The 21,910-nt window shown below is 33.7% G+C and overlaps 1 protein-coding gene across 1 annotated transcript in view; it reads left to right on the top strand.

The window, feature by feature from the left end:
• LOC107035697 (scavenger receptor class B member 1) overlaps window positions 1-21,804 on the top strand; it is a 41,725-nt gene extending 19,921 nt beyond the window's left edge. The window contains exons 2-8 of the mRNA XM_015253243.1: window positions 310-565; window positions 3,465-3,606; window positions 10,784-10,984; window positions 11,998-12,222; window positions 13,268-13,430; window positions 15,182-15,426; window positions 19,712-21,804. Of these exons, the coding sequence (XP_015108729.1) occupies window positions 310-565; window positions 3,465-3,606; window positions 10,784-10,984; window positions 11,998-12,222; window positions 13,268-13,430; window positions 15,182-15,426; window positions 19,712-20,065 (1,586 nt within the window). The 3' untranslated portion in view covers window positions 20,066-21,804. The remainder of the gene's footprint in view (window positions 1-309; window positions 566-3,464; window positions 3,607-10,783; window positions 10,985-11,997; window positions 12,223-13,267; window positions 13,431-15,181; window positions 15,427-19,711) is intronic.
• Window positions 21,805-21,910: the final 106 nt, after the last annotated feature.

Genomic DNA, 21,910 nt, shown 5'->3' with positions numbered 1-21,910 from the left:
AGTAGAAAAGCATTTCACTGAAGAAAAAATCGCCAAAATACTTGAATATCCTTAAACCCTATTCTTCGTTAAAAAACCAATTTTTTCGTCTAAAACTTCAAGACATTTTATTCAGCCAAGGGTTGATATCAAAGTCCAGGGCAATTTTGAATTAAATATGGTCCATTTTGCCCCTGTTTCTGTGTTAATATTCTAAAAAATGTCAATTGTGAACGAAGGAAATTGATATTATGGACTCCATCGATTGACCTGACAACAACAACTCCGAGTTACCTCCTGATTTTTCACGTTTGTTTAATTATTTCGCAGGTATATTCGTGCTGATGACCCTGGGACTGCTGGGCCTAGCGTTCGGGTGCATCGTGATGGTGGTTCAGCCCTACGAGTTGCTTTTCAAACTCAAGGTGATATTCGGAGATAACGGGGAGATCTTCGAGCTGTGGAGGAAGCCACCTGTTGAATTGTATCTTAAGGTGTACTTATTTAATATCACGAATCACGAGGATTATCTCGCTGGGAAGGCTGACAAACTCAGCTTTCAGGAGGTTGGACCTTATGTGTACAGGTAGGTCCGGGGATATTCTCTCCGTGTCTTGAATTAAGATTGAGGATGACTATAATTTTTTGCATAAAAAATTGCCTTCCCGTAGTTCCCAGAATAAAGCGAAAATATAATTCTCAACATGAGAAATGATAAATCCCAGCTTTTCAACAACACATTAATCACTCATTATTCAAACGGTGGCCTCGAGATGATATCATTTTTCACATATCTTCATTTTTATTTTTGCAAAACCCGTTTTTATTCTTCACTCGCTCTGAATCGCTCGCTTTCATGAATCAACTGATGAAAGGTTTTGTTTTTCGAAATCTAGTTCGATTGAAGTGTTTGTGAGTCATTAGGAAGTAATTATATCCAGCTGAACAGCTGTTTCTCCTTTACTACGTCAATCTCTCGTTTCTACTATCAGATACACGTGTCATAATTCTATCAGGCGGGAAACGAAGCAGAAAGTGGGAATGGTGATGGAGAGTTCGGTTCATTATTTTCTCAATAGTTTGATTTATTCGTAATTGGCTTTGTGCAATTTGACCTTCCAGCCTTTCCCAATAATTCCCCTTTCACGCCCTGTATTCTTTGCTGGAGAAAACTTGAAAGGGTGTGAGGAATGATGTAGATTTCACAATTCTATTGACCCTTCCCTTCAACGGGAGAAATGATTTATTTGTTGGGAAATGTCGATCCTCTCTACATACATTATATCCGCCGCTCCTTTTCTCCCATCATTTACCATTATTTTTTTAATTACCTCATGGCAAAACCTACGGTTAACTCCACAAATAATTGCAGATTGAAGAATCGTCACTGGGTTGAATTAGAAATACTGAAATTCTCGTTTTGAACCGTTGGGAAACATGTGTAATTCATTGTTTATTTCATTTTATTAAATTGAATAAGATTTCTTTTCAACTAATTCTCAGATTTTCAACTTAGTTCAATGTTATCACCATCATTATTATTATTATCTCTTTTTTCTGTATAACCGATTGTCTTTTTTACGGTTCTATCTCTCTCTTCAGCCCTTCGATAAAATGTTAATAGAAAAATTTTATTTACACATACTTGAATGAATTTGAAACATCACGTTTGAAGGAACCATCAGAAAGCTGACTTTCAGGGAAATTCATGAAAAATTCGAAATTTTCAACAATCATCATAAAAATCAAATCAACCAATATAGCTATCGTAATCATCTTTCAACTTCGACTTAATGGCATTAAAACAAACATTTTAAGCTATGATTAAATTCATTTGAAGCATGATATTCAAAGATATCCCCGGAATTCTGATTTTCAAAAAATACAAAATTTTTGCAAATTTTCAAATAAATCAAAATCACGATTATTGCTGCCGCCTTCATCTTCGAACTCGGTCAAAAGGACATCCAAACAAATTTTTTAAGCCATCATTCAATCAATTCAGAACATTTTTTTAGTTATCGTGCACGGAGATAAATATTCAATAAAAATTACGCATCTTTTCCGTAATTCCGGAGCGAAATGTGGTTGTAGGACATTTTACGGAACTGTCACGGAATTTTTCCAGAGCGTTCGGTAGTTTTTATCTGAATCTCCTGTGAAAAATTACCATGTCGTCACTTAAATTTTCTGAGTCGATTCCGTAATCGGTGAGCGAGTTGTGAGTTCCGTAATTTTTACTGAGTATTTCTCTCCGTGTGGGACAACCGATTTCCGAAAAAATTTGAAAATNTATTTTTTTAATTACCTCATGGCAAAACCTACGGTTAACTCCACAAATAATTGCAGATTGAAGAATCGGCACTGGGTTGAATTAGAAATACAGAAATTCTCGTTTTGAACCGTTGGGAAACATGTGTAATTCATTGTTTATTTCATTTTATTAAATTGAATAAGATTTCTTTTCAACTAATTCTCAGATTTTCAACTTAGTTCAATGTTATCACCATCATTATTATTATTATCTCTTTTTTCTGTATAACCGATTGTCTTTTTTACGGTTCTATCTCTCTCTTCAGCCCTTCGATAAAATGTTAATAGAAAAATTTTATTTACACATACTTGAATGAATTTGAAACATCACGTTTGAAGGAACCATCAGAAAGCTGACTTTCAGGGAAATTCATGAAAAATTCGAAATTTTCAACAATCATCATAAAAATCAAATCAACCAATATAGCTATCGTAATCATCTTTCAACTTCGACTTAATGGCATTAAAACAAACATTTTAAGCTATGATTAAATTCATTTGAAGCATGATATTCAAAGATATCCCCGGAATTCTGATTTTCAAAAAATACAAAATTTTTGCAAATTTTCAAATAAATCAAAATCACGATTATTGCTGCCGCCTTCATCTTCGAACTCGGTCAAAAGGACATCCAAACAAATTTTTTAAGCCATCATTCAATCAATTCAGAACATTTTTTTAGTTATCGTGCACGGAGATAAATATTCAATAAAAATTACGCATCTTTTCCGTAATTCCGGAGCGAAATGTGGTTGTAGGACATTTTACGGAACTGTCACGGAATTTTTCCAGAGCGTTCGGTAGTTTTTATCTGAATCTCCTGTGAAAAATTACCATGTCGTCACTTAAATTTTCTGAGTCGATTCCGTAATCGGTGAGCGAGTTGTGAGTTCCGTAATTTTTACTGAGTATTTCTCTCCGTGTGGGACAACCGATTTCCGAAAAAATTTGAAAATTAAAAAACTAATCGATGAATGAGATTTTAATTGATGGCGATCGATAGGGCTCGACAATACCTACAGTCAAAAAATCAATTTTAATAAAAATCCCCGAACGCTCAATGCTTAACACAATTGATAAAATTTAGGGATAATTGTGAATAGATTTACCTCCTTATGCATTAAATTTATAAAGCAAAAAGTGTGACCATTCATTGAGATTTTACGTTTCAGAGAATATTTAGAGCATTCCAACATCACATTCAACCCGAACGGCACGGTAACATCATACCCCCACCACCCCCTGGTCTACCAGCCCGATAAGAGCAACGGCACCGAGGGAGATATGCTAATCTTGCCGAACATAGCACTACTAGTGAGTTCAATTATCTTTCACTTTCATGTAAAACGTCACCCGAACATAAATCTCTGAAAACCTGTCGCAACTAGGCTGGAGTTTGACTTTGAATTTCACCAGACGTGTTTGCAACGCAGACATGTCTTGTGAGTCAGACTGATATTAGCCGAGTCATTGGGGGAAGATCCTCCCGTGCATTAACTCCGATAAATAACAATTCAACGATGATTGCGCAGTTGATGGATGATCACGGAAATAATTGATGAAGCTTCAATTACATTCATTGGTCTCTACAGTAGTAATTTAACGGTAGCAATTCCGCTGTTGAATTCTTCAAATAACTGATATTCGTACTGGAAATGCCCCGAAATTGTCGAATTTTTTATGAAATATTAGGAAATGAATTTCAATCTGTTTAGGTCTCACTCAAATTTATTAAATATTTAGTTTTGGTACTGCTGCTACGTTCACCTCGTGCCGAAAAGAACTTTTAAAGAACAGAGTATCAATGACTCAATGGCTCGACGAACCAAACGGGAAATTAAAAAAATGTCGCACTTGTATCGAAATGCACTACTTCATTGAATACGACAAAATTATGAGTATTTTAGGTGAATTTAAAAAAAATGATTTTATGATTTGTACACTGATAGACAGATTCATTTATTCCAAGTGAGATTCGTTAACTATTAACTATTAACGAATGGTAAAATTGAATATGACCAAATGAATATTCGTTAATAGTTAACGGATGAACCGGTGAGGCTGAATAGACCCTCGTCTGCAACCAAATCCATTCGTTAAAAATAACTAATCCTTTCTATCAGTGTATTGAAATCGTGTGGAATGTAATTTTTTATTTATAATATAATATTTAGACATCGTTTGTTTGTCGGTAATTACCAGAATCAACGCTGTAATCACGTGAAATCGACTTCATTTCGAATTCAGGGTGTGTCACTCAATGATGGAGGTTGTATGCCCTCATTAGATCCAATGAAATAGTATACACAAGTCTGTATAATTCACTGATATATTTAGTCTATATAAATCGCTAAGAAACAAAATTTGTGCAAGCGTTAAGTAGATCACGTCCGAAATGTAAAAATACCCGCTGAACTCTGACCCCCCGATTATCACTCGCAAATGTGATTCGATAATCCCCAGAAATTGGGTCACTCTCTAAGAATATTCATCAAATCAATTGCAACCTAACTACGTCAGTGGCGAAGTACCTCGGAGTCATGACTCCTGAAAATTTTGAGTGTGAGTCGAGCATAACAACAACAATTCACGACTTTTGAAAAAATTTCCACTCGCCGCCAAAAATAGAAGCAAACCTGTGCGATCTCCCAAAGAAAACAATCCCGTCGACTCAGTTCAGGAGCGAAACGTTAAAACGGTTCCAGTCGATTTTTACCATCGGCCAGTTTTATATGAATATCTCGGAACCTAAGGGAGATAGCAAAATTTTTGTCATAACCTTTTTTGAAGAGTGAATTGAGGGCTACAAAAGAGGTGATTACGAAAATGTCGCTATCTCTCTTAGATTCGGAGATATTCCTCGAAAACTCAGATAAGCGCCAAGTTCACTTGAAACTGTTTTACCGCTTCGCTACTGAGTTTCAGTGACGTTTCTCCAAAAATACGAAGAATTACCATGTGCGCCCCTGATTAATATGCAGCCAGCGCATGTGCGCGCCAGCTATAAAAAAATTGCATCCAACGTTGGGGACATTTATTAATCTCCTAACGGTCTCGAGATTCTACTCTGACTCACGTGACATTAGCATAAATAAAAAGTCGGGAGGGAATATTTTTGGTCTTCCTGCTCCTTGATTTTTGCACCCGCACAGTTGATGGATATTTCGAGAGAAATTCGTGAGATTGAGTTCAAAAATTTCCAGTCCTTGAACCGTGGAATACTACCAGGTCGGCGGGCTACAAATTTTTGCGTTCAATCGTGAATGGAAGACTGAATGAAGTATTTATTAAAAAAGTTGTTGGATGAGTTTTGTTTTTGCTGGTGAATGGAATTTTATTTTTCATTGATTTACGATTGAAAATTGATTTTAAATCGTTAATTAATCCCCGAAAATAAACGGAGAAACAAGTTGGAGAGAAATTACCTACGCGAGAAAAAATATACCTGAACTGAGGAGGATTCAATTGGGGGATGGGTATTTCAATTCGAAAATGATTCTTTTGTATCAGGCCGGGTTGTAGCAAGCCCTCTTAAGTGTAATATAAGGGTCAGGCACTGAGTGTCAGAATATAAGGGTCAAAAAGTGTAGGTTAAAAAATTCGGGTCAGAATATAAAAGTAAAAAAAGTGGGTGTCAGGCAATGAGGGTCTAAATATAAGTCATATATTATGCTTGATCACTGTTTAGCCCTTATATGACTCTCATTAACTGACACCCACTTTTTTTACTTTTATATTCTGACCCGAATTTTTTAATCCTAAAATTCTGACCCTCATTCCTTCACCTTTACATTCAGGCCCTCAGGTTTTGACTCTAATATTCCGACCCTCATTTTTTAAGCTCCACTTTTTGACCCTTATATTCTCACACTTAGTGTCTGGCCCTTATATACACTTGAGAGCGCAAAATACTTGTGGAACTATAGAATAACGAATAGAGAGGGCTAGAAATGGAATTTTTTGCTTCCACAGAAAATGACAATTTTTTGGAACAGCAGAGTCTATTCTTGCGATAAAAGTTATTCATCCCTAGACGCTTGTCAAATGTTTACAACTTACAACGATTTTTTGTATTCAAACAAGACTTGTTTGAGAGCATGTGTCGTTCACTCTCAGAATAGGACATTAAAAAATAAGAATACGTTTTGCAAGAAATGACAAAAAAATCAGTTGTACTCCCCAGAAAATTTGTCGTTTTGCGAATATTATTCCTGATTTCAAAATTTTTTCGTCTCACTGTACTCTAAACCCCGCAGTCTCCCTGCAATTACTCCGCTCGCGGTTAATAATAACACTCATTATAAATATGGCAAAAACGCATTGCTCAATTTTAGTATTCGAAAATAGCAATTACAGCCGGGATTTTTTTAATGACACTTGCTCCACTGGAACGAGCGGAGACTGGAGCAAATAATAGGGCAACAGTGTGGCAAAAAGTTCAACCTCGCGAGAGACGCGAAATTTCGCAATTCACGCTTTGCGTGACAGTTTTTCATTGTCGTGAATGAAAGTGACATGATGAGCATCCCATTTTTTTATTCTTAAATGTAACGAACTCGAGGCGGGGTATCGGTCATAAAGAATAGCTGCATTGCTCAATTTCCGATGTATTAAATATTTTCATGTTTCTTTGTTTTCTGCGATGAAAAGTTTCATGAAAGTCCTAAAGTAAACTAAACACTAAATTGCAATGTCCGTTGGGAGAAAATGGGTGAAAAAAATCGATGAAAATTGAATTCGAGTCGTTAATTTTTTTCGTTCTTTTCTTGAATTGAATTTGATCGAAATTCAATTAAAATTTCTATTCGTTTTTTTATCGATTGCTATTGAAAATTATTTAATTGTATTCTGCGGTTGTTGAATATATATTCAATAGATGTTTATTTCATACATTTTTCAAACTTTTCTCTAAAAAAATTCTAGACCAAAAATTATTATAATTTTTTTGAAAATAATCCCGAAGTATTCGCGGATAAAAAAATTCAGTAGAAAAACCTAATGAATTCGCTAGGCAATTCTATTGGATTTGTGTTGAATTTTATATTAGTTTTTGGCTGATTCTATTGAAATGTCAATAGAAAATTCAATAGAAAATATATTCTATTGAAATATTTTCTATAGAATTTCCTCGACTCAAATTTTCCAAGTTTTTTATTTAATTTTCTCGATGAGAAGAAATAAAAATAGAATGAAAAAAATGGGAAATTTGAGCCGAGGGAATTCTATAGAAAATATCTGAAGAGAATAAGTTGGTTAATTAATTTTTTTCCTGTGTTTCCAAACAAAAAATCTAAAAAGATTCAATCACATTGAAAAATGAAAATCTATCGGTTGTTTCCTATTAAAAATCTCTCAGACAAATCATGAATCATCGCAGAAACTACTGTTGCGAATTTTCCGATATAAATAATTAAAAATAGAATTTCAATACTGTGTTCCAAAATCGCGATGTATTTCCCGTCAATTTTTCTCCGCGCGAATAAAAGCAAAAAATCCATAAAAATCATATAAATAACATGAAAATTGTAATTCCCCCGAAGAACTCTAGAAAAAACTCATCACCAAACAAAGCAAATCTCATCTAAGAATAGAACCAGGACAAAAACTAAATCATTGTCTCGTCTATTTAAATCCCAACCTTCAATCATCCTCCACCTGAAGAAAAATCTTCGACCCTAATGTAAACAAAGAGCCTCCAGCTACCGAGCGAAACCTGCAAGTCATGGACGGAAGCAGCTCGATGCTGTAATCCACAACTGATCATCGACAGAATAAAAAAAAACGATAAAACAAAGCGGAAAAATGAACGTAACTTCTCACGCAAATTGACTTGTCTCTTTGAACTTGAGTAAACAAAGGTCAAAACCCAGAGTACGTGGAACATTCCGATGTATCCTCCAGAAAAAGTGTTTTGTCGTTCGTTTTTCATCGGTTTTTTTCGTTCATTTAACTGGTTTATCATTCATTTGAAGTAGTTTGAGTAGACTTCAGTTGAATTGTTGAGCGTGATGTGGAAAAATACATTTAAAAGGCATTAAAAAATAATTATTCATCGGTGACAACTTGTGAATTTGAAAATTCTTGGGCCTTCCCCACTGTTAGAAATTTTTTGAATTTTCGTGGAAGACGTTATAATAAATCTTATGATATTGAATCGGATTTAGGGGGAAAACGGTTATGAAATTTCAAGTTTTAAGTAGAATTTATGGAAATTCATGAGTTTTCAGTGGAACATGAATATTCAGAAACAAAATTACATGAATTTTCAGTTTTTCCCTGAATTTTCCTGATTTTTCTGAATTTTTACGGAGTAATTCAACTGAAAAATCAAGTATTGTATTGATTTTCAGATCATTTGAACAGACAATCAATCGAATATTTGAGTTTTCAATGACAAGATTGGCTGATATTTCGGTGGAACTTGAACGCGATAAAAATTTCCTGAATTTGGCACGGAAAATTCAGACGAAATTTTTTTAACCCTGCTGGCGTTAATCTAGCTTGGAAACAAGTTGCTAAACGAATTAATTGGATATGTTTAAGAATATCCAACAGACCACACTATTGATTCAATCATTTTCAATCATCAAATTTGTTAATTAAATTGCGTGAGAATAATTCGAAGTATCATTTTTTTTTAATTCGTTGTTCATAAAAAAAATTTGGAAATTGTTTAAACTTTCGGAAACCTTAGTTTTTTAGACGTGAAATCAATTTCTGCTAACATTACAAATATGAATAAATTTATTATGATTCCGAACGAATGGTTTTTGTCGTGGAAAATTGACAGCTTATAAATTACTTACAAAAAATGCTCGAAATTTCCAGAAATTGCAACTTTTTAAATTATTCCATCAATCTTTTTCCAAAAGTGAACTACCTAATTTTTTTTCAGATTTCTAAAATGGTTTCTTTCAAATTCAGACCTGCAAAGTTTAAATAACAAAATCCATTCCATTTAATTGTCGACAGAGAGTCTCTTTCTCTTTATTTTTCATTAAAAAAAATTTCAAACGAAAAAACTTGAAAAATTCCCGCCAAGGAATTTCTATAGAAAATCCCGCAATAGAATAAGTTGTCCAGAAAAATCGAATTAAATTCATTTTCTGTATGAAATATCCTCCATTGAACATTTCCTCCGAAAAAACCTCCTGAATCCGAAAGAACTAACAAAAACTCCATTTGAAATTCAATAGAATTTCCCAGAGAATTCGGTAGGTTTTTCGATGAAGTTTCTTCCCATGCGCGGTTTCAAGAAAATCCCACGACTCGAGTGTTAATTACTGTTTAATGAATTTTATTGAAGAATCGTTACGACGAGATAATTAGTAATTGAAGAATGAGGAAGTGAACGTTGATGATACGACGAATCGATGACACGAGAACAATCGTGTTTTTTTTCAATAGTTTGATTAAACATCTCAGAAAAAATTTATTGCAATCATGATTTTTATTATTTCTTATATATCACATGTTGGCAATATTTACAATGCGAATAGAAAATTTTCCCGTGGAAAATAAATCGATATTATCCGCAAGTTACGTCGTATGTCATAGTTATTGTGTAATCGTTATAGACGAAAATAGTTTGAATTCACTCATTTACGTGAATCTAAATACTGTTTGGATCGACAACTCCAGTAGTTTTCCATTGAAATTGCAGTTGCTCTGGCTTTTTCATTGTTTTTTCTTCATTTTTGTTTGTTTAAAGGGCTCAATTTATTATTAAATTTACACTGACGTTGGCTTTATACAATGTTTGACATTTCTGTTTGTATTTTAAAGAAGTTTTTGGCCTTCAACGCGTCTGATAAAATTCAATAGAAATCCTAGCGAATTCGCTACAAAATTCCATTAGAATTCTATGGAAAAATTCTACCTATTTTGCACTGATTCTGTTGCATATTAGGTAGCAAAAACACAGAGAGAAATATTCCATAAAAATTACGTATCATTTCCGTAATTCTGGAGCGAAATGTGGTTCTAGGAAATTTTACGGAACTGTCACGGAATTTTTCAAGTTCTCCGGAATTTTTATCTGAATCTCCTGTGAAAGCAAATCTCTCCGTGAAGTCAATATATTTTGAATTTTTGTTCGAATTTTTCCCTTAAGATTTTTTCTATTAGAATTATTGGATTTTACTTTATTCCGCATTACAGAATCCGAATAGAAAAAACTTAGAAAATTGATGGCCAAGCATTCTTACAGAACAAATCTCAAGACAATAATTCAAACAGAAATTCTAAATCTATTGACTTTTTCTTATCGAATATCCAATAGATTCAACTCAAAAAACAAATAGAATGTTTCAACAGAATTCCAATAGAATTTTCTATCGAATTTGCAAAGTTTTCCATTGAATTTTTCCATCCGTGAACTTATTTAAGAATTTGTAATATTGTTGATCGTACTGTGGACAATTCCATAAACTGCGATCAAAATCTCGATTTCGTGCTTCTGATTTCACTCTTTATGCTTCGCTTGTTCCAGAGTATTGCAAATGTCAAGAGGGATGCGTTACTCCCCATCATATGGGGCCTCAACGGCATCATCACCAGCACAAACAGCCAACCACTAGTGAGAATGACTGCCAGAGAGTTTATGTTTGGGTACAAATCGACTCTAGTCACACTTGGAAATACTGTTATGTCGTCTTGGATTAAGTTCGATAAATTGGGACTCATAGATAGGGTAAGAATTACTTAAAAATATAATCAATTGAACTCATTCAATAATATTATCCCTGAAATCTCATAAAAATGACAATTTTTAGTCGAATTCAGTGGCGAAGCGGTAAAACGCTTGGCGCTTACCTGAATTTTCGAGGAATATCTCCGAATTTAAAGGAGATAGCGAAATTTTCGTAATGCCTTTTTTTATAGCTCACAATTTTCTTCACAAAAAAGGTTGTGACAAATATTTTGCTATCTCCCGTAGATTCCGAGATATTCCCTGAAAATAACTACATTTAATTATTCAGAGAATTATTAAATCAATTAATTAATTTTCTTTTACTTCCTTTCATTTTATTGCATTTTTCACTAGTCTTGGCAAAAATTCCGGCTAGACTGCACTATTACAAAATTCTCGGAGTGAATTTCAATATAAAATTCTCTCCCTAAAGTAAATCAACATTGATTATTCATAGAATTGAAAAAACTCAGTAATTAATGAATGCATTCAATTTCTGTTATTTCCTCTCATTTTATCGCATTTTTCACTAGAGAAAAACGATGACAAAATTCTCGGAGTGAATTTCAATATGAAATTCTCTCCATAAAACAAATCAAATGCCTAAAAAGTGTTGAAATTGTAATCACCTGTTTCGAATGAAATTCAGAGAGTTGAAATTTTGAAACTTCGATCTTACTTCGATCTCCTCCAGCCCAGCAAATGGAGATTGACATTCAATTTCACAGCTGGGGAATGAGGTGAAAGATTTTCAGTATTAGATGAATTTTGTGTCAATCACAGAGTGCAGAATGGAATTGACATTCTCTCCCTTTTCGGTGTGCCATTACCAATCAATTGACACGAGTAAAACGACGGATTAATTCACAAATCTTGGTGATTTCACTCGATTAAAGAATTCAAATGAATTCAGGCATTCACACTCTCGACATCAGGTCCCAGAATTTTTTTACATGTGGCATTTGAGGCTCAATCAAGATTGAATTAATTCCCATTGATAATTAATCGATCAGATGTACGACTTTGATGGAGACTTCGAGACTGTCTACACCGGTGAAACCGACGTTCGATTGACTGGTCTCATCGACAAATACAATGGAGACGTTAATCTCCCGCAGTGGACCGGAAAATGCGCCAACGTCAACAAGGCCAGTGATGGAACGAAATTCGCAAGTTATATCGAGCCCAATGACACACTTGTGTTCTTCCGGAAGAGCCTCTGCAGGGCAGCAAAAATGGTGAATACATTATCCGAAATCCCGGATTCTTACATTCATTTATTCTTAATAAATGATCGCGCATGAAAATTTTCAATAGAAAACCTACACTGAGAGAAAATCGACAAAGTTCTCAAACAAGTTTTACTTGCGCCAAGAAAATAGTTTTTTGAAAATTATCAAAAAAGGATTTTTTTGGGCCAAACATGCAGAGAGTGCGCCGGAATGAAAAATTTTTGTCGCAAAAATAGATTTAGTAGTTAAAAAAAAATTGCATTCTCTGTACACGCAAGAAATGTCATTTCTAGCACTACTCCTTCGTTATTCGATACTCCCATCCGTATTTTGCTCCCGAAAAATCTTTGTTTTATGCGAAGCAAGGGATAGTAGTTTTTCGTTTCAACTGTCTAATAATCACAGCCAAGAAATGAACCCTTAAATGAAACAATAATAATGATATGATAGCAATCTTGTAACTGAGGGATAAAATATTTGTTGATAAATTTTCCTCTATATGAGATATTTTCATCCTGAAAAGGCACCGTCTGGTGTGAATTATCCGCCTCTTGAGCCAAATATTTCGACAACGTGTTTGTTTTTCTCTCAGTGTAGCGAATTCGCTAGCAAAATTCTATTCTAATTCCGTAGGAATTCTATTGAAAAATTCTATGTTTTTTGCGTCGATTCTATTGGATATTCAATCAGAAACAGTCAATAGATTTAGAATTTCTGTTTTAATCGTGATATATTGTGACTGATATATTGTAACTTTTACTCGATAACAAACGTTCCAATTTGCCCCCGTAATTTTCCCATCTCAACTAGTCAATAAACTTTCAAGACTCTTCTCGATCCGTTCGTAGACTCGATAACGACCGATGACATAACGACAACAAAAACATAAACCCATTCTGATCGATCAAGAGACATTATCCGTCTGCAAGATGTCAATTAATCACCCGGGAAAATGAATTTTTTGTCTCGTTACAAAGTTACACATCTGCGTATACCATGCAATATTCATGATTGAATTGAATCCATTAATCGGCAATATTCACATGCGCAGGTGAGAATAGGTGAGAAAGATGTGAAGGGTCTGCACGCGTATCAGTACAAATTCATGGAGGACGAGCTTGACAATGGTGTCAATAACACGGAAAACGAGTGCTTCTGTCGTCAGGGACGCTGTCTGCAGCCTGGACTCATCGACGTCACCGATTGTTATTACGGTGAGTACATTGATTCCGGGGTATTTGTTCGTCGGTGTGATGATGAAAATGTGAGTCATTGTTGAATATACCATAAGGGAATTTACCACTGGTAATTGCTGTTGTTTTCCTATTTGCTGGAAATGCATTGATGCGGGGGATAAAAAAACCGGTGATGATTGCGTTAGGGGAATTTATTTGTCATTCATTGGATTTTATGTCTTGTTTGCTATTGGAAAAACAAAGTAACGAAATGGAATCGAACGAGTTTATTTATTTATTTATTTATTTATTTATTTATTTATTCATTCATCCGTTTACTTATTTATTCATTTATTTATATAACAAGTTGATGAGTTGCTTAGGACAAAAATTCTGAGAGACGATTTTTACTGCAAATTTCGACAACTGCTATAAAGTCTCTTGATATTTATTGCGGGTGGCAGTTGAACAATTAAGAAACAAGTAGACAATTGCATTTTTTTAGATAAATGAGTATAGTTATTGTTGCTAATAAATTAGCAATTTGCTTCCGAATGGGTTCTCTTTTTTAAATTCTTATTTCACTATTCTCTTCTTCTATTTTTTCGTGTCATAGTACTATCAACAATTGAAATGCCATCGAAATTTTGCGTATTATTTCGTTCTGTCAAATAATTCTACATTGAGACCCTCTCAAGACTCGAATTCGTTTTCAGTCCGGGTTTAATCAAGGTTCAATCAAGGTTTAATCAGTGTATAGCCGGGATTTAATCAGGGTTTATTCAGGATTTAGCCAGAGTTTAACCCAGGTTCTGTCAGAAGTTAGTCGAGGCCATGAATCAATATGAATAAGTATTCAACATAATAGACTAGTACCTGAGGTTAATAGAGATAGAGATTTTGATATAAAAAGCTCATGACGGTTTTGTGTAACTTGATAAGCAATGATGCTGTTCTCACCATTTTTCAACTAGATTAAGAAGCCATTGAAATATAGTTTCCAAGCCCTGATTTAATTGCTATTACTGATGATTATTTCAGTAATCATGAAAAAACCGATTTTCTCTTTCAAATCGCACAAACAATGTGCTGTCACTCAACAACAAATTGTGCGACCCCCATCATATTCTCATAGAGTCCGAACGGTATTGTGATCAATTTTTTGAGCCATGAATAATTTCATTTTGATGTCTATTTTTTGAGAGATCGTTGGAAAATCGATTTTATCCATCGAAAAATTTAATTTTAATCGGTGTCAATGAATAGAGCTTATTAAAGTCTATATTCATGAGAAAAATCATGAAATTGCATTGATCCCTCATGAGACAATGAGAAAAAAAAAAAGAAAAACAGACCACATACCCTAAAAAAAAATTAGAAACTTAAACGTGAATTTGAGAAATGAAAACTTAAATTTCAAAAATGTAATTTTTCAACTTATTATCCTTAAAAAATGGGTGATAATTACGTCTAGAGAATTCATTAATCTTATTCATAGAATTTTATGTGTCTTATCTGCTACTGGACGCACAAAACACCAAAATAAGACTGAACGAGTTAATTTTTTGCTTCTTTTATAAAAATGAAAGAAAATTCGATAATTGCGTTGAAGAATAAATTAATAAATGAATAATATTTGAATAGTGAATTGTCTTTTTTATGAGTAATTTTTGTGAGAGATAATTTCGTCGGCTGTAGAAAAAGTCTCTCGGAATTTTGCCGTAGAAAAATGTTGTCTTCATTTTATTATCCTGGCAAGATTATTAAATTTCATTTTAATGAATTTTCAGGCTTCCCAATAGCCCTCTCCTACCCCCACTTCTACAAATCCGATCCATCGTTACTGGACTCTGTAATTGGTCTTAAACCCAATCAAGAAGCTCACGAGTCTTACTTCTACATTCAACCGAAATCCGGTTTACCAGTCGACCTTGCATTTCGCTTTCAAATTAACATGGCACTCCAGGATATCAGCAGCATCGCCAGAGTCGAGCGCTTCTCCGACATGGTTCTACCCCTCCTCTGGTTCGAAATTGTAAGTAGTAAAGATAGCGATAGGGAAATTAATGCACCGGGGGGAAAAATCGTGAGCTGATCTGCTTCAGTTGCAAAATAAAAACAGGAAGAGGAGAAAAAATGCTTGAAATATGCGGTTGAGGATAAACATGAGAAAAATATTTTTAAAAACAAGAGGCGAGGTGCATAAAAAGGATTGACAATGTTGGTGATGAAGAGAATTTAATTTGTCGTCACTTGTGCGTAAAGTGAAATTATGCGCACGCGGATTTTTTTTAAATTACGAGCATTTTCTGTGAATGATTTATAAACAATTAATTCTCCACCTTAAAAATCATTTATTCGGAATCGTATCAAATTTATTTATATTAAGAATTTTGCCAGAAATAGATTGTACGCTCAAAAAATTTAGGTTTCCGAAACTTTAGACATTTTTATATTTATTTATAAACAACGAATGTTAAAAAAAATTATGTTCTGGTTCATCTCCATGTTGTTAATTACCCAAAAATATCAAGGTTTAAAAAAATACCAGTTCTGTGCAAAATGTAATTTGAATGACGCTGAATATTCATCATTTTCTTCAAATTTGTCTCAGGCAGTTTAATTGACAAATTCGATGATTGAAAATGGTTGAGTCTGTANTTTTACTGCAAATTTCGACAACTGCTATAAAGTCTCTTGATATTTATTGCGGGTGGCAGTTGAACAATTAAGAAACAAGTAGACAATTGCATTTTTTTAGATAAATGAGTATAGTTATTGTTGCTAATAAATTAGCAATTTGCTTCCGAATGGGTTCTCTTTTTTAAATTCTTATTTCACTATTCTCTTCTTCTATTTTTTCGTGTCATAGTACTATCAACAATTGAAATGCCATCGAAATTTTGCGTATTATTTCGTTCTGTCAAATAATTCTACATTGAGACCCTCTCAAGACTCGAATTCGTTTTCAGTCCGGGTTTAATCAAGGTTCAATCAAGGTTTAATCAGTGTATAGCCGGGATTTAATCAGGGTTTATTCAGGATTTAGCCAGAGTTTAACCCAGATTCTGTCAGAAGTTAGTCGAGGCCATGAATCAATATGAATAAGTATTCAACATAATAGACTAGTACCTGAGGTTAATAGAGATAGAGATTTTGATATAAAAAGCTCATGACGGTTTTGTGTAACTTGATAAGCAATGATGCTGTTCTCACCATTTTTCAACTAGATTAAGAAGCCATTGAAATATAGTTTCCAAGCCCTGATTTAATTGCTATTACTGATGATTATTTCAGTAATCATGAAAAAACCGATTTTCTCTTTCAAATCGCACAAACAATGTGCTGTCACTCAACAACAAATTGTGCGACCCCCATCATATTCTCATAGAGTCCGAACGGTATTGTGATCAATTTTTTGAGCCATGAATAATTTCATTTTGATGTCTATTTTTTGAGAGATCGTTGGAAAATCGATTTTATCCATCGAAAAATTTAATTTTAATCGGTGTCAATGAATAGAGCTTATTAAAGTCTATATTCATGAGAAAAATCATGAAATTGCATTGATCCCTCATGAGACAATGAGAAAAAAAAAAAGAAAAACAGACCACATACCCTAAAAAAAAATTAGAAACTTAAACGTGAATTTGAGAAATGAAAACTTAAATTTCAAAAATGTAATTTTTCAACTTATTATCCTTAAAAAATGGGTGATAATTACGTCTAGAGAATTCATTAATCTTATTCATAGAATTTTATGTGTCTTATCTGCTACTGGACGCACAAAACACCAAAATAAGACTGAACGAGTTAATTTTTTGCTTCTTTTATAAAAATGAAAGAAAATTCGATAATTGCGTTGAAGAATAAATTAATAAATGAATAATATTTGAATAGTGAATTGTCTTTTTTATGAGTAATTTTTGTGAGAGATAATTTCGTCGGCTGTAGAAAAAGTCTCTCGGAATTTTGCCGTAGAAAAATGTTGTCTTCATTTTATTATCCTGGCAAGATTATTAAATTTCATTTTAATGAATTTTCAGGCTTCCCAATAGCCCTCTCCTACCCCCACTTCTACAAATCCGATCCATCGTTACTGGACTCTGTAATTGGTCTTAAACCCAATCAAGAAGCTCACGAGTCTTACTTCTACATTCAACCGAAATCCGGTTTACCAGTCGACCTTGCATTTCGCTTTCAAATTAACATGGCACTCCAGGATATCAGCAGCATCGCCAGAGTCGAGCGCTTCTCCGACATGGTTCTACCCCTCCTCTGGTTCGAAATTGTAAGTAGTAAAGATAGCGATAGGGAAATTAATGCACCGGGGGGAAAAATCGTGAGCTGATCTGCTTCAGTTGCAAAATAAAAACAGGAAGAGGAGAAAAAATGCTTGAAATATGCGGTTGAGGATAAACATGAGAAAAATATTTTTAAAAACAAGAGGCGAGGTGCATAAAAAGGATTGACAATGTTGGTGATGAAGAGAATTTAATTTGTCGTCACTTGTGCGTAAAGTGAAATTATGCGCACGCGGATTTTTTTTAAATTACGAGCATTTTCTGTGAATGATTTATAAACAATTAATTCTCCACCTTAAAAATCATTTATTCGGAATCGTATCAAATTTATTTATATTAAGAATTTTGCCAGAAATAGATTGTACGCTCAAAAAATTTAGGTTTCCGAAACTTTAGACATTTTTATATTTATTTATAAACAACGAATGTTAAAAAAAATTATGTTCTGGTTCATCTCCATGTTGTTAATTACCCAAAAATATCAAGGTTTAAAAAAATACCAGTTCTGTGCAAAATGTAATTTGAATGACGCTGAATATTCATCATTTTCTTCAAATTTGTCTCAGGCAGTTTAATTGACAAATTCGATGATTGAAAATGGTTGAGTCTGTAGTGTGGTCTATACCAAACTAAAAAATACTGGGATATCCTTAATTCAAAAATTTCAAGGATTCTTCACTAGGGGAAAAATCTTCAAAGCCTTTCGCAATTTTTGGAATAATTTTTGAAATAACTTTCTCAAGTACTTCGATGAAACTTGAACATTCTTTCACGAAAAATGCTTTCGTAACCAGTTTTGTTTGCGAAAAATGCCACTGAATTCCGCGTGCGTTCTCCACAATGAGGAAAACTGGATAAATACCCTGATTATCTGCAACCTTCTCAGAAAAAAGTGAAAAACAAATCTCTGAGTTAATTACCCTCTTCTACCGGCGCATATCTTCTCCTCCAATAATTAGACATAAAAAGTAGTTCATTATTTGTTGCATTACATTCTACGCAGACGTCCTTCCGCATAATTTCCTCTTGATTCACGTCTGCATCGATAGGTATGACCCTGATGGACTCAGCAAAATGTCGTGGATTGATTCAGCCTGAATGTATTTACGATCACATGTGGCTTTGTCAGAACATGTCTTTGTGAAAATAATCCACAGAATAAAATTAATGCCACCTTCACGATTTTGTGTGCAATAACCACAGAATTAATTAATTCTGTTAATTTATTCTTCCAATCATTATGAACTCAAATAATCATGATTATGAGTACAAAAAAACAAAAAAATAAATTTGAATTATATTCTACTCGATGACTATGGCTTTGTCCCGGACATGAAGCTCCGGCGGAATTCGACTGATTTTAGATAAATATTTCCAGAGAATAAACTAACCCATTGCGCTTAATAATTTTAATATTCAAATGAATATAACCATTTTGTAAAATTCGCTAAACAGATTTTCGGATTTTTCTCGAAATTAAGAATAGGAATTTCTATTGCTTTTCTATTTGAACTCTATAGAAATTTCTAAACATTAGAAAAAATTAAACAAAAATGCATGAAAAATTTGAGCCGAGATTTTTTTTTATAGAAAATTGAGATGTTGATTTTTCTATATTATTTATTCTGTTGGGATTTTTTCTATAAGAATAACAATTGTAAGATGAAAAATTCAGCTTTAGTTACCTCATTCCTCCTTCAATCCCTAAGATCAGTCAATTAATCTCGCTCGCTTTTTCCGTTTTTTTTTATTTAAGCATTCAAACCATGTAGTTTATTCTGCTATAAAAAAATTACAAAAATACAAATGTGTTTACAGAATAATTCTGTACTATTCGTAACGATTTGCATCACTTCTTCAAATATTCAATCCTGAGTTCAAGAAGGAATCAATGTTTGAGAACATTTCTATTCAATTTCTTTAAGAAGATTTTGATTTCATAGGGTGGGGGGAGCCCTCTCCGGTAAAATCATAACTGGAGTTCATCCTAACGATCAACCTCTCAATTACTTCCAGGGAATGTACGAGCTCCCAGAGTTCATGAACAACCGGTTCTTCCTCTACCTGAACGTCCTCCCAGTCTTCCAGGACGTGGCATGCTACGCTCTATTCCTGGGAGGCACAATATTCCTCATCTTCAGTGTCGTGAAGATTCTCCTGTACCGACCAAAAGGCGCGACGCAGACACCAGCCCAGTGGTTCGAGACGGAGCTCCAGAGGAAGAGGCTGCACTTCCTCAACGAAAATCGTAATTCCTTCAGGGCGAGGCAGATGGACACCTACTACAACTCCCTGCTCGAGCCCAGAGAAGAAATGACACCAATGACTGCTATCGAGAATACTGAGTTCAAGGAAGAGGATCTCGTCTAATTCATCTCCCTAATTTAATTTATTGAATTATTTTTAATTAATTAGGAGAGATGACAAGAAAATTAAGGGGTGGTTCACCTCGCGAAAAAAAACTTTTCGCTTTTCGAGAAAAAAAATTTATTAATCAAAAAATTAATTTAAAAAAATCCCCAACATAGTTTTTTTAATGTGATCACAAATTTTCGTTCCTTAATTATGAAAAATGCGAGTTTATGCATAATATTTGGGTAAATTTTTTTTTCCAGATACTAATCGAAATTTTGATAAACGAAAATTTTCGTTTTTTATAATTAAGAAGGAAAAATTGTGATCATAATCAAAACACTGTTTTTAAAAAATATTGAGTTAACTTGTCGATTAAAACAAATTTGAATCCTTCAAAAATCACGCGGAAAATAGTATTAAAAAATGTTTTTTCTTGAAAAACAAAAAAGTTTTTTCTCGGGGTGAGCCTCCCCTGAATCATCTAATCTCAGAGCTCGAGTTGTGCCCCAAAACTCGCGCCCGTTCATACGTTTTTTCGCATAGAAGAGATGCATTGCGCCCCCAACATTTTTCTATTCCATTTTTATATCAAATGTTACGCAATTTTTGTACTTTTCTACGCGACAAAAAAAACGTATCGCACGTCGACGAAATAAAGTATTTCAAGTGGCTCATGTGAAACTGATAATGAAACAGTATTCGAGTGCTTTCTCCTCGATTTCAACACTCTCCAATGATATTGGAGAACAGACTCGAGTGAGGAAACTATAAAATTTTCAAGATTAATTAATGTGAAAAAAACTCTAGGAGATTTTCATCGAAAATCTTCATTGAAAGCTCTTCTTCGTCATCAGACCTAAATCACAAAAAATTGTAAATATTGTACATAAATTTAGGGTTTAGATTTTCACCATTATGTCAGATTGAATTTTTTAATGGAAAAATTTATGTCGGACAAAAACCTCAGGTATAGAGTGAGAAAAGATGTTTGAGGTCACGTACGAAAAAGTTTCAAGAAAAACGTAGCGAATTCGATAGAAAATTCTACGGAATTTCTATTGAAGTTTTATTAAAAGATTAATCAGTTTTTAATCGATTTCTCATGGAAAAACTTAGTGGAATTTCATATTTCTGTACAACTTACTCTATTGGGATTTCCTCAACATGAATTTTCTACATTTTTTCCAGTCTATTTTCTTCTCTTATCTTTTAAAGAATCAAACGAAAACATTAAGATTTTCCGAACCAAAAAATTTCTGTATAAAATATCCCAATTGAATAAGTTGAATAGAGAAATCTAATTCTATTAAAAATTACAATGGAAATCCAACGAAATGATCTACTGAATTCGCTAGGTTATTCTACGAAATTCCTTCGCATGTGTATGAATCTCACTGCACATTTTTGTTATTGTTTATGTGCATCAGCAGTCCCTCGATAATTCGATGTATTTTTCCTCAACGAATGGGAGGGAAATTCTTAATGCAAGGCGAGCAATAATCTTGCCCTTTTTTATTTATATTCGATTAACTATTTTTTAGCCAATGGAGCCCTAACGCTTCAAACTCGGTTTATGGATATTGTTTTCTTGTTCATAACGAAAAACAGAATCAGTTAATGTTAACGATCAATTATTCTCCTGAGGCCTAGCTCATATGTTATTTCTGAATTTAATCCTTCGTCGCTTGTCACGATGGAGATGATGTGAATCTTGCCCGGACAGTGTATTGCTCAATAAATAATTTTTTTATTATAAAAAATGTCCTTAATTTCTTCCTATTCTTCAACAATTCCTGTTAAATGCTGCATTGTTTTTTTTGGGTGAAATTTTGGATAAACTTCTTGGAAATTATAATCACA

This window comes from Diachasma alloeum, unplaced genomic scaffold (genome assembly GCF_001412515.2).
Source record: "Diachasma alloeum isolate Michigan unplaced genomic scaffold, Dall2.0 Dall_scaffold_00200, whole genome shotgun sequence".
Lineage (NCBI taxonomy): Eukaryota > Metazoa > Arthropoda > Insecta > Hymenoptera > Braconidae > Diachasma > Diachasma alloeum.
The sequence above is the reverse complement of the archived record's forward strand: the minus strand, read 5'-3'. Positions and strand labels throughout refer to the sequence as shown.